This window comes from Cariama cristata, unplaced genomic scaffold (assembly GCF_000690535.1).
Source record: "Cariama cristata isolate BGI_N322 unplaced genomic scaffold, ASM69053v1 scaffold6763, whole genome shotgun sequence".
Lineage (NCBI taxonomy): Eukaryota > Metazoa > Chordata > Aves > Cariamiformes > Cariamidae > Cariama > Cariama cristata.
The window spans coordinates 80892-98987 of record NW_009607716.1 but is presented as its reverse complement, the minus strand read 5'-3'; the positions used below and the strand labels follow the sequence as shown (position 1 = coordinate 98987).

Here is an 18096-nt window from a genome sequence, read left to right as displayed (position 1 = left end):
AGCAGAAAAGATAATCAGAACAATGCCTTTTTCTCCAAAAGTACATTCTTATATGTTACTTCCAAACGAAAAAATGCAGTCCTTCATTTTACATTCCCTGTAGCATTGTCTAAAATCAGGGTTTTTTTCATGAAGAACAGAATATACAATAGTGTATTAGTATAGTATTAGCATACAGACATAGTATTAGGCCTGCAAAAATTCTGTCAGGGAGAACGGGGCCGCAGAGGCAGAGATATCAGGAGGAGGTAACTCTGTCCAAGTATGTCAGTTGCCATCAGTCAGGGATCCAGCTACAGAGACCTTTTTCTCACCTGCAAATCATTCAAACCCTGATTTCCTCATTCTGCATAGTCATTTCTGACTCTCTCCCAAGCCCAAACCTCTTATCATAGAGACAGCCCATCCATTCCACCCTCCTTTCGTTCTCCATTCCTCCCCAAATCCACTGCCTCCATAGCATGTCCGTATCCAGTCTTTGCTGCTTTTGCCTGCAACAACCTGCCTACTTAAGAGCATTTTTGCTCTTTCTCTGTCCTTCCTCTTGTCCCATACCATAAGCACCCAACTCTGAATCCCTACATACACCCTCTGGCCAACACTGCCCTATGCCAGCACTCTGAGGCACCATTGCTACGCCATCCCTCCCATTGATTTTCCCCACCACTGTGTGCTCCCCTGAAATGCAGCTGAACCTGTCCCTTTGCAAGGGGATTCACCTCTTCTTTGGCTTGCCTGTCTGTCACTGTTTCCAGGTTTTCAATATTGTGGGCACAGGTTGCACATAAAAATCCACGTGAACCGGACTTCAAGGGCAGAAAACAGAGGAACTGTCCAAGGGAAAAAGAAGTCAGATTTGTGGCGTCTCTGTGGACAGTTTTTTGATCAGGAATGATTAAATATGGTCAGTTGAGGTCAAAATAAGCTCCTTTTTTTTTTTTTCTAAAGAAGGGGAGGGACTAGGAGACTGAGGATAGAATATTATTCTGTACGTTTTCATGAAAAAACTATTTTTAGTTTAGGGAGATTAAGCGTACATAGTACTTTATTCCAGAGTTTTTTTTTATTAAGTCTTTAACCCAATTTGGAATTAGTAATTTAGGCATTTGGTACAATTGATCATTCTAATTAACTTTATGCAATGAGCTGAGTTTCTACCTTTTGATCCTGGGTGTCTGTTGTGATGTGGTCCGTTTCCCCATCCTCTAGCTCTCCCATCTTCACAAGATTGACTTCAATGGTACCAACTGTCTTTCCACCATCCGAAGTCCTGGAAAAAAACCCCATGACATGGGGTTATCTGCAGCGTTGCATTCCTTTCAGTAAAAATATTGTCAGCAAACATTTAGTCCCCTCTCCATTCTGTATAGCTACAGTCACCTGTATTGAACTCATTATTGACTATCATAAACCAAATGTTAACACAATAAGACATGTTGTATTTTCTCCAAATTCTTCATAGTAATGAAAATTTTCATCACAAAACTGAGGATGGGTAAGTGCTGTAAATGACGGAAGAATCCACAAACATTGCCAAGTTTGCATTCCAGACATCATTCTGTTTGCGGACTGCCAGAGAAAAGGCTGTAACTTTGCACCAATACCTCACTTATGGCCTGCAATCTCACTGCACAGTACACTGCTTTGTTTCATAACATAACCTGTGGAGAAAGGACATGCTCAGCATATTAATAAACCTTCTGCTAAATCAAAATAATGAAACTAATCTGAATATCACTTTTCCTTTTGTAGTCCCTCTGCAGAGTAACTATTCAGAATCAGTCCCACTTCTTTAACTATATGGGAGAAAATAGTATAGTTCCAGGTGAATTCCTTTATTATCATCTCTGTAAATAGTTTACTTCCAATTAAACAAAAATAAACAGCAATTCAGATTTACATCTCCAAACAAAGAGTACTGTTCACCACCTTTTGGAAGAAACAAGGGTTTAAACTCCAAAAAGTTACTGAATGCTTTTTCAGCTTTCAATGGTAGCACAACACCAAGGTTAATGGCACAGTCTATCTCTCCTGGTTTATTCTGAACAGCTGTATTTTTTTGAAAGTAAAGACAGAAGGGTAACAGATCATTTAATAATAATGAGGAAAGTATAACAGCCACCAAGCAAAAATGGGCAAAAGGAAATGACAAGAATAAGTTTAGCAGAATTGCAAAAGCACAGAGAGGAAGAAGAATGAAAACAAATGGGTTTGGGCCAATACTGTGTGTAATCTCAGAAGTGAAGATGAAAAGTGATGAAGCAGAACAAAGGAATACACAGAAAAGGGACTATAGGGATGACAATAAAAAAAACCAAAAAGTAACTTTCAGAAATAGCAATATTAGAAAAGTGTCCATTAAAAACGTCCACATTCCTATGGCAATCCTCACTGCAGGAAAACACCAAAACCCCCTTCAAGAGAGACACCCCTCCAAACTTCAAAAAATAGTCCTCACGTTATATTAGTAAAGGAAGGAAAAATTCCCCAAACACCCTTCTCCTCATTTCACCAACCAGGAGAAAGACTGCAGTCCCAGCACTGGCCTGCTGGCACCTCCGCGCACACGGTGTGGTACTACGTGGAGGTACCAGGCCTGACTACGCAGAGGTACCGCCCCAGGCCCAGCACAGCTCTGCCAGCCAGTTCCCAGTACTACGTGGAAGCACCACCCCAGGCTCAGCTGGCCCAGTATGGCTCTTTGAGCCAATTCCCGCTGCCCCTCAGGCGCCGAGAGCCCCCGAGCTGCAGCACCGTGCAGACACACGTTCTCTCCCACTCTGAGGCAGGGCAGGCTCAGCTCAGCTTTGCTGCGCTGCCTTCTGCCATGCTCAGGCTTTCCCCAAGTGCCTACTCATGGCCCAGGCGGGAGGACCCTGTCTCTGCATTCAGCTCCCACAATTTTACACAATCTGTATTTCTGGATGCAGTATAAGGCCTTAATTAAAAGTCAGGGTATGCCAGGTCTTTACACTGACTAAAGTTGAACACATACGTTAGCCTTTTCAGGCATGGATACTTATTTACCACGTGAAATCAAAACTTTCATTTTTTACAGTAAAGTCTCAAAATATCGCTACCCCCAAGCTTCACATTTAAATATTTTGGTTGCAAACCATTATGCTTTAGTATGCGACTCAGTAGAAGACATTCGTATTGCAACTATACAAATTAAATATGTTCTTATATAACATCTTGCAAAATACACATCTATCTACATATTTTACATGTGTCACTCCTTCATTTGCTCTGGGCCAAATTCATTACTGACAATAAAGTAACAATTAAACCAATTCCAGATAGCCTTGCCACCAAAGAAGCCTACATTAATTATCAAAGCATACAAAAGTAATGAGGAAGAAGGGTTCAATGTCCAAAGGGTGTTTACGAGCAAATACATAATAATTTTGAAATGCACGAGAAAAACTTAAGTGCCTCCTGAATGAAGAACATTCCCCTGAGTTGCTACAGCTTAGTGGTTTGACTTCATTTGTTTTCTCCTTCCTGTGTCAAACCAGCACGCAAACTGGGGTACCTCAACACATGGACTACAGCATTTTCAAGGAGCAAGGGAATATCACAGATGTTAGCAAATCACATATACCTTTAAAAACCAGAGTAATTGTATGGCTACAAGATTGAAAATTTTTCAACAGCTTAACATGTCCCAATCAAAGTGTTAAGTGGATGACCTCATTACCAGGCTGACTTAAATATGCAACAGCACTTCGCTGTTATCCTGGCCTGAAAGGAAAACGTTGCATTCATTTGACTTCCAGAAGTAAAATCCTACCCATTCTTTTTTTAGAGAACACATTTTTCTAAGGCCACAGAGATCTGCAAGTCTAAGACTGACCTACATAAACCAGATCTAATTTAAAATCACATCAGGGTAAATGAAGAGTATAAACAAATGTTGAGCAAAACAGAGCTCACTTTGCAAATGAACTGACACAAGCCAACGAGGTATGTTGCTTGAGTAAAACTAAGTAAAAATGGAAATGCCAGTCACGCTTTCTCAGTCCTTGTCTCCCTTTCTTTAGAACGCTAAATATTGCTCCTCGTCGCTGTTATTAGAGGTTTGACCTCAGTACAGCAGTGAGCACTGCATTGCTTGCCTGCACAAGTAGCAGTATGTATTTGGAAGCTTTCATACACATTTAAAAAACATGATTGATCAAAACATGAAAACATAATTTCACTTAATATCAATTTTTCCAATTATTTTCTTCTCAAAATCACTCCTGTTTGGGTCTAATACATGTGTAATATCACAATCTGAATCATGCAGTATCTGCGAGAGAAGGTAAAACAATAGAATAGAACTAAACAGTGGGACTATTGCATTGTAGTTGTACTCCTTCCTCCATTTCTTTTATCTTTCCACATGGAAATTTGAAAACACAATTTAAAAAACAAAACCCCCAAAGTTTCTTTTGAATGCTATGGGCACACAAATCAGCAGAGAGCTCTATAAATGTCCAGGGAGAAATCGTCATTAGCTGTGTCAGACATTGTGAATTTAAAATACCATTGGTACATGAGAGTCTTCAGACAACAGACATGTCATGCATTTAAAACTTTCAAGCAACATCATGAGATTAAAATTTCGCTTGAAAGAAAATTAAAAGTGAGAAACAGAAGTGATACAGTGGAAAAAATAAAAAAGCCTAGTGATCACTTATATAAGATTAAAATCTATATTATTTTACTTTGCACTAACAGAAACACTATTGTGCACACACACATATATGTGTACACTTCATACCATTTGCCTGGACAGACAGGAAAAGACGATCTCACACACATATACACTGCACCACAGAGCATCAGAAGAATAATTAATTGGTTTTAGGATACTTCATAATTCATTAGGATAGAATCAGCTTATTTGCTGTAGTTTAATCAAGCTGAAAAGCGCACTCTGCACTAACACCGTGCAGTGAAGACTGTCCCTGCATCAAATTGCTTACAGTCACAAGACAAGAAATACTATAGACCCACAGGACAAAGGACTGCACCTTGATAAACCTGCACAGGGACAGTGGGGATGGAGAATACAGCAATAAGAATAAAAAAAGCATCAATGTGAAGAAGCCCATACATGGCTTAAACTCTAGCTGGCTTACGGAGTTGGAAAATTGCTGATTTTTTTTTTTAGCAGCCTGGGACAAGGAGCACCAATTCCCTGATATCTGTCTGCAGAGCATCTGCATTTGGAATATAACCAATGAAAAGGAAACAAAGTGTTAGAAGAGTGATTTCTAAACCAGATTTAGAATCTAGTGTCATAGGGTGCAGGCTTCGACAGCAAAGCTGCAATGTTTCTCTATCCCTAACCATTCAGTCCAACACGACTGCATGCGGCAGTGCTCACTCACCTACTGCAGCCATAATCCTGGGACAGCCTGCACTCACCTAAGCTGGAGTTATCAAGGACCCATCTTCTGAGGAACTTTGTAGAGGCGATTCTGAGTGAAACAGTATGTTTTGAACTTTTAAAAAAAAATAAATTTCTATCTGTGTTAAAAGCAACATTGTTGTTCTACTCATTGAGCCAAACCCAGAGGCTTTTGAAGCTGTGATAAAATCTGCTCAAGTTTAAAACCACAATTACTTACTAATGCTCCTAGTATTAAATCAAAGTTTATGATACGCATGGATTTCCTTACCATCCCAAGTCCTTAAGGATCACCAGGCCAGTATCAGTTCCCTCAACTGCGAGGGAAGGAGCGAGCCAGCACCATCGCAAGCAGCAGGAGTATGGGCCCACCTTAACACCATGATAAAAGGTTGACCCAGACATCCAGCAAAAAAGAAAGCAACAAGCTAGCGGTGGAAAAGCGAGTGAGCCAGATGGACTGAGAATAGCAGCCATTTGCCACCACTGCTGTTCTCATCAAGTCTCATTGCTGCATGTTGAATATGCAAATTTAGGCCTGCTAATTGGTTCCCATGGCCATACCGTTCTTCAAAAAAAAAAAAAAAGGGCTCAAGAACACAAAGAAAAAGAGAAGCAAACTGTGTATTTGCATAGCTATGTTAATTATAAATGACAAAGTGAGTGACTGCCTGAAAGGGAAATGGCATGACTTTCAGTCTAGCAGGCAGCCCCTTTCTTCAATGCCTCATACACAATAACTGCGAATAGTACAGACTAACATACAGATTGTCACAAAATTATTTTCTCCACTGATGCAATATATTTTGAAATATGCAAGCACAAAACTATTGTACTTGCATAGAAATGTTTATTCTCTGAATTCACAGTGAAGTCTATTGCAATCAATACTGTTTTTAAACAAGCCCACTGGTAAATAACATTCTGTTGCATTCTGAGGTAAATAAACAAAGTTTTGCACTGTTCAATTCCTTCTCAGTTTTCATGATTTCAATGTACTGTTGTTAAAGCTTTGTGTCAAAACAAGTTTCACCTCAACTGTATGGGAGATTTGCCTGGCTTATAAAGCCAAGCCACTGTTCAGCTGCTTCCTAGGGTGGATGACATGACATGAAGTAGCCAAGAAACAATTTCAGGATGGAGACCAAGTAAAACTAGTTGTAGGCAGACCTTTACTAAATTTTAATAGGGAAAAGCAGCTAAATATATTTTACTTTATAGACATCATTTGCTAAGGAACTTATATGTACAAAAAGGACTGCAAAAACGAGTGTGCTGCTTTCAAATTCTCTCTAGTTAGTTAAACATTGTGAATGTAACTACTACTGAAGTGCATTTACATGTCTTCTGGCCCACCGAACTACAAGGTGCTTGGAGGACAGCATTAAAAGGGAGGGAAGTTGCAGGGGGGCTTTCTTTAATGAAATCTTGGAGTTATTTTTTTTAACTTTTCAATAAACAACTATGGTTTATCTCATTTCTTTAAAGGAAATAGGTTCAATCCTGCCCAAGATTAATGCAAGTAAGACAGCTAAAAAAAAAAGCAGACTGATAGACAAATAGATATTGTCCAAGAGGCCAAGTACAGCCACATGTTTAAAGAAAGTCTGCATACTACTCAATTGACAGATATTCACAGGCACATTCTCTCGGATAATCTGTATAATTCATGCACTCCATCCTAGTTCTTGTTTCTGTATGGTTAGCTCCATCACTATGAAGTTCCTGCGTACAGTAGTCAAAGGATTCGAGTGGCATTGGTATTTCATATTGAAGTAGCCTACTTACACTTTTGTATTGTGTACTAAGAGGAGCATCTCAGACAGATGGACCTTATTTTTACACAGAGCACAAAAGAGAGCACTATTATCTTTTTCCTTTGCTGCCTCTTACATGTAACTTACTGGAAATCATACCAAAATCACCCAAGCTGAAGAGGACCTTCCTGGAAACAGGGCAAACTACCACCACAGGGGAAGCAGCTAATGGAAGTACTAATTGTTAGCCCTTTACAAAAGGCCATAGACCTCAGCCAAGCAAAAACCCCACATTACACTGTTCTTAAAAGAAAGGCATGGCAAAAAGATCCTCTAAACTAAACTTCAAATGTAAATTTTTTTAAAAATCAGTATTAATTACTAAAATAGTAATCAGTATACCTAACTCTCATTTACAAATTAAAAAGGATGTATGCTTGCTTTCTTTTTTTTAATTGGATACACTGCAACATATAGTCAATATTAAGAAATATTCTGCTGCTGAATATGGTTTTTGTTTTATTCAATAGCCCATTTTATCCTGTTCATCATCACACCACCATGAGAAAGCTGGAAGCAAGTAGCATTGCATTACCATTGCAAAGTGAAACATTCAAGTCTCTAGAAGGCATTTCTGGTTTTATAAATTTCATATTGGAAACTGCAATCCCAAGTCTCTAGTAACTAAATTCCTCTGCCAACATCAGTTGTGCACATTGTCAACACCAAATCAATTCTACAAATTGATCTGTATAGGTTTTGATGATTAGATATAGGTGCACGCATCTACAATAAACCCTCAGTCACCTGCTTAGGGCACCTTTATAGGGAAGAAAGGACAATCAAACTAACTACTTCTTTTTGCAGAGGTTTTGTAACTTGTGTCCCTAATCACTATTAAGTTACAATGGTGGGAAAAGGGAAAAAGTAGAGCACAGTTTGTCAACAGTAAGGAATTGTAGATGTATGCCAGTCCTTCACAAAATAACTATGAAAAATACAATAATACTCCTTTAAAAACACTTTTATATTGTTACATTGCACCTCAGAAAGACAATGGCAAGTCACAACAACTGGAAAAAAAACAGTGAAAATGTAACTACATTCTATAATTACACCAATATTTACAGGGCACACCACAGAGCTATTTTCGGGTTCTTAAATCTTCCCTTCAGATCTAACAAAGGAGCATCTCAATCACAGCCACTCCCCGGTAAACTCCTATCGAAAGTGTATCAACAAGAATCAAATAGAATTGCATGCTCTGACAAGGCCTTTAGTATATCCCCTATCCTCCTGAGGGGTACTAATATAACAGGGCAATTACAGGAAAGCAAGTTTAGATTACTAGACTGCTCTGGTGAAACTGCCATTGAAGAAATGTGAATAATTTCTACTCATTTTGTGCTGCTGTATAGCCATAATCAGGAAATAATCCCAGATTTTAGTTTTACCAACTAAAACCTATCATTTAATGTATCTGCAAATTTTTTTGAATTAGTATATTTGTCTTCTAGTGTTAGCTGCACAAAAAAGGATATACAAAACTAAAAACATTAATCAAAAGCAAATCTGAAAGAGCTTAGAGGTTCAGCTGAAACTAACCTGGCAATCTGTAATCTATTGCTTTTAAGTTATCCATCTGAACATTTTGTTTACAAAATTAGATGGGTTAGATACAAAATACTTATTCTGAAACTTTCCTGGAACTTGACATTCTGTTTATTATTACGGCATCTGTCAGAGGCATTCTTCCAGATCACGTATTCAGTACGTCAATTAGAAGACAAAGTTTGTCCCAAGGAACTTGAGACAACTTAAAATTCTGTAAGAACAGACTCTTACAAACACTAAGTTGGTATTTGTTTATCTAGTCACACATTTCCATAAAGAGTAGTCAGTTCACATTTTATCTGATCAGTTTTGTTTGTTAGAAAACAAAGTTATCTGCTTGTTAGGTATGGCATTTTCTGTGTTTGGGAGAAATTAAAATTAAGGCTTTTTGTTAACTTTGCCCTGTAAACTACACACAGGTATGCAACTACTATTGTTACAATAGGAAGGGGCACGTGCAGTAATAAAACCGAAATACTTGGAGAAGTTTCCGTTTCAAAAAAATGCAGTGTCCTTGACATAGTGACACTACCACAACATCGCTGAATAGGTCATAATTCAGGCCTTTTAGCCAAATTAAGGCTGGCTTCATGTGCACAGGATAAAGAATGTAACACAACTTTTCTGCAGCACCTACGTACAATATCCCAGGCATAACATAATACCAGTGTCTTGGTTCTGCTAGTCACAGCTTCTTTCCTCCCAAAATGTTGCCTATGTAGAAACACAGTGAGTTTGGGCAGTTGCTCTGTGAAGATTACTCATACCTATTCAGTAATCCCAAATAAGACTCCACTGCGCTTGCAAAAATCAGCTTGATAAAATCCCTGCACTATATAAAGTCCAATGAATTCATTCTGAAAATCACTGCCTAAAAGGTTTCCCCCAATCTTCAGAAAGTTTTGATTTGTATCTTGATTCACGTTAAGCCATGCAAGTCAGTGTCAGGGGTGAAAACTGAATTTTTTTCTTCAGTGCAAAGCTTTAAGAAATATCTGTTCAGCCCAGCCTTAGATTTTGAACACTGGCTCTGACTCTCCTGGAGCCCTGTACCCTGTGCCACTAGAGTTGTACATCACACACACACACACCCCCCGCTGCTATTTGAGTTTGGCTGCATGTAATGATGAGTTTAGGAGACTTCAACCAACTTCATAAGAGAGAAGCCTTGAGTCATTAGGTGTAGTGTCTTTAAAAACGCCTAGTAACCAAACCAGCAAACTGTACAGTGTTAGAATCACAGAAGCATTCAGGTTGGAAAGGACCTTTAAGATCATCGAGTCTAACCGTAAACCTAGCATGGCCAAGTCCACCACTAAACCATGTCCATAAATGCAATAATCTACACATTTTAAATACCCCCAGGAGTTGTGACTCCACTGCTTCCCTGGGCAGCCTGTTCCAATGCTTGACAACCCCTTTTGGTGAAGAAATTTTTCCTAATATCCAGTCTAAACCTCCCCTGGCACAACTTGAGGCCATTTGCTCTCATCCTATCACTCTTTATTTGGGAGAAGAGACCGACCCCCACCTGCTACACCCTCCTTTCAGGTCCTTGTAGAGAGCGATCAGGTCTCCCCTCAGCCTCCTCTTCTCCAGGCTAAACATCCTCAGTTCCCTCAGCCACTACTCGCAGGACTTGTGCTCCAGACTCTTCACCAGCTTTGTCATTCTTCTTTGGATGTGAAATGCCATGGATTATTAATTCAACATGGTTTACAACAGAGGAAAACACTTACCTGAGGGTAAGGGTCAACTGTTGCTCCTTTGACTTTACCAAGTCTCCTACTCGAAAAGTTGTACAGCCCAGGAAGCTTCGCTACAAAACAAAGCAGAAAGAAAAGATAACATCTCCATTAATTTTTGAAGTTTTAATTGTTACTTTTTTTGGTCTCACACTTGGAAATCTTTCTTCTATACCTAGAAAACTATTACATTCCAATATACTAGTTTGACATACTATCCACTAGAAATTTTTTATGAGCCTGTAGCACGATTATCAGTAAATTGTTAAACTCTGGTTTTATGGGCAGGAACCTCTCTCTTTTTCATTAAGAGCAACCTGGCAAAATAACAGGTTGTAAAATGTACAGCGACAGGAAAATTTTCATTCAGAAGAAGCATTTGCATTTTGCATCTTCTTCTTTCTATATTTCTAATTTCTAGATTACAACAAACTCTAAGTCTTCAGTGTTTTACCAGTTGTTCTTGCTATGTTTTTTCAAGCCTTAGGCACTACCATCTATGTATTCCAAATATGAATGTATTTGCTAAAAACGTATTTTTACATTGAGTTCAGTGTAAGTTTATTATTACAAATGTTATATTCCTCTAGTTTATGGCAGTCTTTGTAAGTGCTTGTTTCCTTTATTTCCATTGTAAGGTGGACCTATTCATTGCATGACAAGTGCAGAGAAATGTACTAGAATGTCTAAAGTTAAATTAAGCTACACCACTGTCTTTTCCTTTTATCAAAATCACCTTCACATATCATCAAAAAAACAGTGCACACAGGAAAACAAATACATCTTCTTTTGCATCTTGGTTATTTTTTTAACCTTTACTCATATCCCACTGCACATTGCTAAAATCTCATTTAGTCAACTTGGCCAACAGTAGTATTCTTGCCCTGGGAACAATGAGGAAGAAAATAACAGCCTACAGCCATTTTCTATCCATTTAACTTTCAAATATACAACTCAAAAACACTTGCTCTGAATAAATTATAACAAGATCATAAGATTGTGTTGAATTTGTGCAAGAAAACAGTAAAAAGTACACAAAGTTTGTTTTTATTACATTATATTAATTTTACTCTACTGTTGGAACAGCAAAGTAAAATTCCAGGCTAAATTATATATATTCTTGGGTGTAGAAATTAAAAAAGAATCAAGTTGCTCTGAGTCAACACAGGCTGCATACAGAGAGCAACTTTCCCATTCAGGGAAAAAGAGAAGAGAATTTGTTTCTACTGAGAAGCATAACTTCCTCTGGTTTAAAAAACAAACAAACAAAAACCAACACACCACACCACACAACCACCAAACCTGCAACCTGCCTTCTTTCAGGAAGGCCAGCTGGATATTGAGTGGTTGAATGCCAACAATAAAGCTCTATGCTAAGATAGGTTTTCCTGCATATAAAACGTACAGTTCACATCACAATTCTCAGTTTAGGTACACACCAACATTTGGTCTCAATTTGGTAAACTAAATCATCAGTTATGGCTCATTCCTAGCAATGACACAGGCTTAGATTTCCTGTGCTTTGCTTGGCACTTAAGCAGCAAAGGAAAAAAGACGTAAGCTGATAGTCTAGGGAGGCTGGGAAACCAGCAGATTTGGGAAGTGCTGAAGAGGAAGGAAGGAAGGAAAAAGACCTGTAGGAAATATATAGAGAAAAATACCACAGGTGCACACGCAAAGATCATGGTTAGTTTTCACTGCCAAAATGAAACATATACTTTTACATGAAATACATCCAGGTGTGACACATGGTGATGCACAGCCTTGCTAGAGTGAAAACACAGTTCGTTCTGTCTTCCTTTAGATCAGTCAACACGACAGGGTTTCTTCACTAAAATTCTATGGTGGCATGGTTAGCTCAGATTAGTTGTCTTCTTACAAAAGCGTATCCTTTTTAGTACAAGGAGAACACATTCCACAGCACGACGTCTATATAGCAGCCTTTATTCTGGCGTTTTGTGGCATTTGAGTGCTTGCATTTGCAACCTTACCATTTGGAAAGAGGGAGAGGGATATTTGGAATGAAACTGATACATGTTGGGTCACTTGGGGCTTCTTTCTACAGCACGCTAGAACTATAAATCTGTTTAAGAACCCTAAGTTGGAGTCCTCATACGATCAGGGCTAAGAAGCAATTACACTGCTCTCTTAGACAATCTAGGAGCTTTGGTCATTATACCCACTAACTACCTCTAAGTATCATATCTAGTTCTTTAGGGCCATGAAATTTAAGGTGAATAATTTTATGGGCTTCAAAAATTCTACCTATTCATCTGTTTTATATTTTGATACGTATTTAGAATAAAATTTTCTTTGCCTGACAATGCAATTAGGAATTGTTTGCAAAATTAAATAAAATTGTGAATGATCCCATGACCCAAATGAAGAGAGTTATGCTAATATTCAAGGGGTCTAATTTCAAACAATGCTGGAGAATACTTTTTCCATGCTGATTTAGATACAAATAGTCTACACCCCGGGGCCTGAACTGGCAGTCTACAAACCAATCTAATTTTGTACATGTGACTTGGAGAGGCTTGAAAAGTAGGCTTTAAAGAGAACTGCTGCTGTATTGCTAATTATAGAGTAATGCTCCTCTGTAATTTTGCTAGTGGGGTACTTAACAATTATAAATCTTAAGATATGTGCCTTGAGTAGTTTGATGAATAATCTCAGCTAGCCAGAGAGAAAAGTCTCTATAATAGCTATATAAAAAGTTGAAACATATCAATTATTTCGCTAAGACTGAACTTGCTGCCAAGCTGCAGATTTTTCAAACACTAGCTAAAGTACTGGAAACTATGCCAAGGAAGCCCTGGTAATGCAGGAAAGTCAACACCTTAGGCTAAAGATTTGAAAATCCAATTTTATTAAATATTTGCAGACATAGGTCTGATACCTGCACCAGATGGCGTTTAGTCTTTTATTCAGCTCTAGAGAACCAACGTTTCCCAGTCCCATGAGGTTTCCATATCATCTGGGAGGTTCTCACCTTCTCAGACCCAGAAATGATATCCCAATACCTTTGCCTAAAGTTCTACAGACCTACACAGAAAAATAAGTCCTCTATATGTCACCAGTGCAATTTCTTCAAGTGAACCCAAAGACAAATCCTACAGCAGAACTTTTTTATACTCTGCACATGAAAATCAGAAGGCACCATGCCAGGCTCATTGAGGCAATGCAATACTAAGCTCTCAATCTCATCCAGATTGCTTGTATTGCAGAAGGAGGAAGACTAGATAGTTGTGCTTACCTCAGGATAATTTCAGTTTAAAAGGATTTTCAAGAAATATGTGAATGGGATTATATCAATCACTGAGGCAATTACTCCTGCCTTGATTTTTTTAATTCAGTGAATGCAACTTCTGCTATTAAAAAAGCTTGCCAGCTCCTGTTTAGCAGCTAGGCAGAACACCATTTCTCTTCATTGGGTGTCTGTGTCTGCTGATGAGGTGAGAAAAAAAATAAACGATTAATGTAAAAAAAAAAAATTGCTTACTCCAACATCTCCTCTTGGCTCCTTGTGATCAGGTAGGACACTGGTGCGGACCTGAGAGAGAAAGAAAAAAAAAAGGCAAACAAAATATTACTTTTTTGATGTTACTTTCCAGTAAGAACAAGGTAAGTGCTCATGTAGGTTTTTTTCTCATACCTTCTACATTTTGGAGATAAATTTAAAGGGAGGTACATATGTATATCTCATTTCATTACAATTAATTAGTAATTTAAGCAGAATATCTTCTGGTTCCTGTGGGGGAGGTCTCTCACCACTACCCATTTATCATTCTGAACTTTCCTGATTCTCTAAAGGGAGAAAAGCTGTGCTTAGTTGTTCCTTGCCGAAAAATCAGACTCTCTGGCTCTAACTTGAATGCCAGAATTCTTCATCTAGAATTGTTATCTGGAACCAAAATTTTCAACCACAAATGAAAAAACACAGTACATCAAAAAGTATTTTCTCCAAATAAATATTTACCTTTGCAGCACGCTGATCTGCAGCAGACATCCTGATCCCCAGTCTCCCACAATGTGTGGCCCTGTCTGCTGCTATCACTTCCTGAGCATCTTTGAGGTGACGGACACTTGTAGGCATTCATAGAGAGAAAGTCCCTATATTGTCCCCTACACCGGACCTCCAGTCGTCCCTGCGTTTTCTGCAGGGTGGAGCTGCTGCTGTACACCACTAATTTCATTTCACAAGAAAAAGTATGGGACAACCTGACTTCCTCTTACTTTGCTATTTCCCAAAATACAGTATAGGGTGGGTTTAGCATCTATATAATTTCACTGTTGAATGTTGAGAACAGAGAATTGATTAAACAGTAAAAATGAGATATAAGAAGTATAAGAAAACCTTTGTAACATCCCTCTAACATGGTCTGCCTGAGTCAAACAGCCCACTGGATTAGCTTGCTGGTAAAAGGATGCCAGCTTCAGCAACACACAAGGGAGACATGTACTGAGCACTCACATCTGTTCGATTACCTAGCTTAAATAACAAATATCCATTTACAGCATGGCCCCCCAAGGACAATTTTTTGGCTTGATTTCAACATAAAACTCAAACTCAATTTGCAAATCTGTCAGCAAAAGACTCATTTTGTCCCGTGCCCTCAAATATGTCCCTCAATTCTTTTATTCGAGCTGCAATTTACTATACAAAAAGAAAACCCTCCTTTAAAACAAAGATAATTTTACTTGTCTGTTCATTATCCTAAATACAACATGTTGTTAGAAAGGGCCAACCAAAAATCTACAGAGACATGACAAAATAGAACCATAGCTTTCCTCAGCCCTTGTCCCTTGATTCTCTACAGTGAGAACAATTTTTTTCCACCAAAGCCTGAAGATAGTAAAGAAATGCTATAATTAATTTAATGAGGGCCAGTGTACTTTAGAAATCTGTGGGAGTTCTCATTCAGATGTAATTTGACATTTAGATTTTTTTTTCCCACTAATATAGCATTAGCAATTCCAAGGCATTTGGCTTTCTACAGAACACTAGTACAAAATTTTCAACACAAAATTCGTGTCTGAAATTTACCTGTAAATACTTTGGAGTCACAAATGAAAATAAAATGACTGACACTTCCTTGTTGGTGCCCCCTTTTGGGGGCTGGGGAAATTGGGGAAATAACTTACAGCAGATCTGTTTCTTAAAAGAAAGAAGAGGTATCAATGCCATGCCAAAAATTCTATGTCATTTTAAGATACTAAAAAGCTGTTCTATATGCTACCCTCAAACAGGTAACATCTGGCCAACAGGAAAGTGAGGTATTTCCATTTTCTAATTATTATGGATGTTTATTCAAGAAATACAAACAAATAATTTCAGAATGAACCTTCCTCTTCATCACTGATTTATAGGAAGATGCATTTGTAACCCAGAAGCAGTTCAGCAAGTATTTTAAAACATGTCTAATTGTTTTTGCATGATACTAAGATGTGCTTCAAAGCAAGAGGAAGCCCAAGTATCTTTTATGCTTTTTGAAATCAACAAAATCAAACATACACTTAGAATTATAGAATATTGATTCCTTCTTTTGCTGGATAAAGTCTCAGCTCAGGAGAACTTAGGTCTGTCTTTGTGTTCAAGCAGAGAAGTGGAAAGTGATGTCAACACCTGACAAACCTACAGTATAAGCCTTCCACGTAACAAAACCACATTTTGTAATTCTAAATGGAGTTAAATAAGGAAAAAAAAAAATTGTTGCTTGTTTGCAGTTCCAATCTCAATTTCATTAGTGTCACAATGAAAGGAGTAGAAAAAGTACCCACAAACTTCAGTTTTCAGTTCTAAAATACTTTTTGGTTCAGCTACATGATTTTTTGTTTGTTGGTTTGTATTTGGTTTTAACCCCTTTATAACCAGTAGTCATACAGCCAAACGTACATAAATACTGCGTTTGGTGGGACCGGCATTAGGCTGTGCTGCTCTTCTCTCTAAAATACATTTCTTTTAAAAGGAAACTGGATTTTTTGATCCAAGTGTGTGCAAAAAAATATTTTTTTTTTGAGAAACAGTTTTAAAATATTCATCAAAAAAAGAAGTCATACATGTGTACGTAAATACATATGTGGGAGTTATAGTCTGGGTCATGTTGTCTATTGGTTGAGCTCCCAAACACACTTAAACTCTCAGAATACTGCAACTATCAGAGTCCCATTATGGGACATCCACATAGGCCCAGGCAAGCATCATTACAAACACAAAGGCAGACAGTTTGCAACCAAACATAAGAAACAACTCAGCTCTAGTCCCAATCAACAAAAATCAAAGAGAGCAAAAAAAAAAAAAAAATAGAGAAATACAAAGGATTTGAAAGAGCAAATATTCTCCCAGAACATTACCTGATTAAACAAACTGCCATACTTTTTAAAACCTTGCCATAAACCAACTTTTTCCTAATGGTCCCAACAGCATTCTAAAACAACTACAAAATATGAACAAAAAGGCAGATTTTAAATCTCAAGCATCCCTTACTCTCTTCGAATTTCAGTTTTCTCATTATTTGCTCTAGGTTTTCCTGAGCAAAATGCAAACTTCTGAACAGTGACTTTATTCAGAGTCGGGGGAAGATTGAACTTCCCTGGAATAACACACATTACAGCCTTACCTGCCCAGATAAGAGATATACGAAGAGATCAAGTATGCAAGAAAGACAGCTTATCGCCTAGGTCAAATGCAAAATGTTTATGACGAGTATTCATTCCAGTGATTTCGTTTGCAAAACAATACAGGTATGTTGTATACACCACAGCTTGTCGTACCAGGAAGAACACTAGTGCATTAGAGGGGATACTCATGTTACATTGTGTTTTCTTTAAATCCCATATAGAACAATACGCGATGAGTAGCTATCCTTACGCTTTCTAGTGCATTTACCACAGACGTATCTAAGTGTCAAATTTCTCCAGGCATAAATGCTAAATTCAGCTTTGATTAACCGTCCTTTAGTACAAGGCAGCTTTATATGATTAAAAAGAACATTTCTTTCAGTCATTCATGGCAGTCTAAGCCACATTCACGGCAGTCTAAGCCACATTCACACCCACTGTCAAAGTTCAGAAGACTGAGTCATTATCATCACTGAAACTTTTGTGCTGGCCCTTAATTAAAGCCTTTGCATTTCAGTTTATGATGAAAGGCCATGTTCAAAAGGCACTTAAGTTTACAAAGAAATAATGTTCAATCCTTTTCTCAGTTACTCTAGATTTACCTCGTCAAATCATCAGTGGCTTCCAATGACTTCCAGTACTTATTGCTGTTGGGCCCTCAAATGCACTGTTCTGTCACCACCGTTACACACCCCGGCAGCTCACAATAACCAGGTACACACCACATCAGGCAAAGCCCAGGATAAGAGAGACTACTGAAAGCAGTCGCCAAAAAAATTGACTTGCACCCTTTCAACCCAGCACCTTCCAGGAAGGCATTCACAATTTCACTCCTTCAGTATAACTCTGGCAGCGATATAACAACACAACACGTGCAGACAATTTTCCCGTTACGTTACCCGGAGGTGCTGTGGGACAGTGACCATGTGCACCTTTCTTTCCCCCACAGGTCCTTTTT

The 18096-nt window shown here is 38.3% G+C and overlaps 1 protein-coding gene across 1 annotated transcript in view; it reads right to left on the bottom strand.

Moving 5' to 3' along the window:
• Nucleotides 1–18096, bottom strand: part of LOC104159035 (type II inositol 3,4-bisphosphate 4-phosphatase-like) — a gene marked incomplete at its 3' end in the record, with an annotated part of 120618 nt that overhangs the window by 26060 nt on the left and 76462 nt on the right. The window contains exons 6-8 of the mRNA XM_009696840.1: nt 14020–14070; nt 10512–10591; nt 1159–1270 (exon numbers count right to left, since the gene is read on the bottom strand). Coding sequence (XP_009695142.1) covers nt 1159–1270; nt 10512–10591; nt 14020–14070 — 243 coding nt within the window. The remainder of the gene's footprint in view (nt 1–1158; nt 1271–10511; nt 10592–14019; nt 14071–18096) is intronic.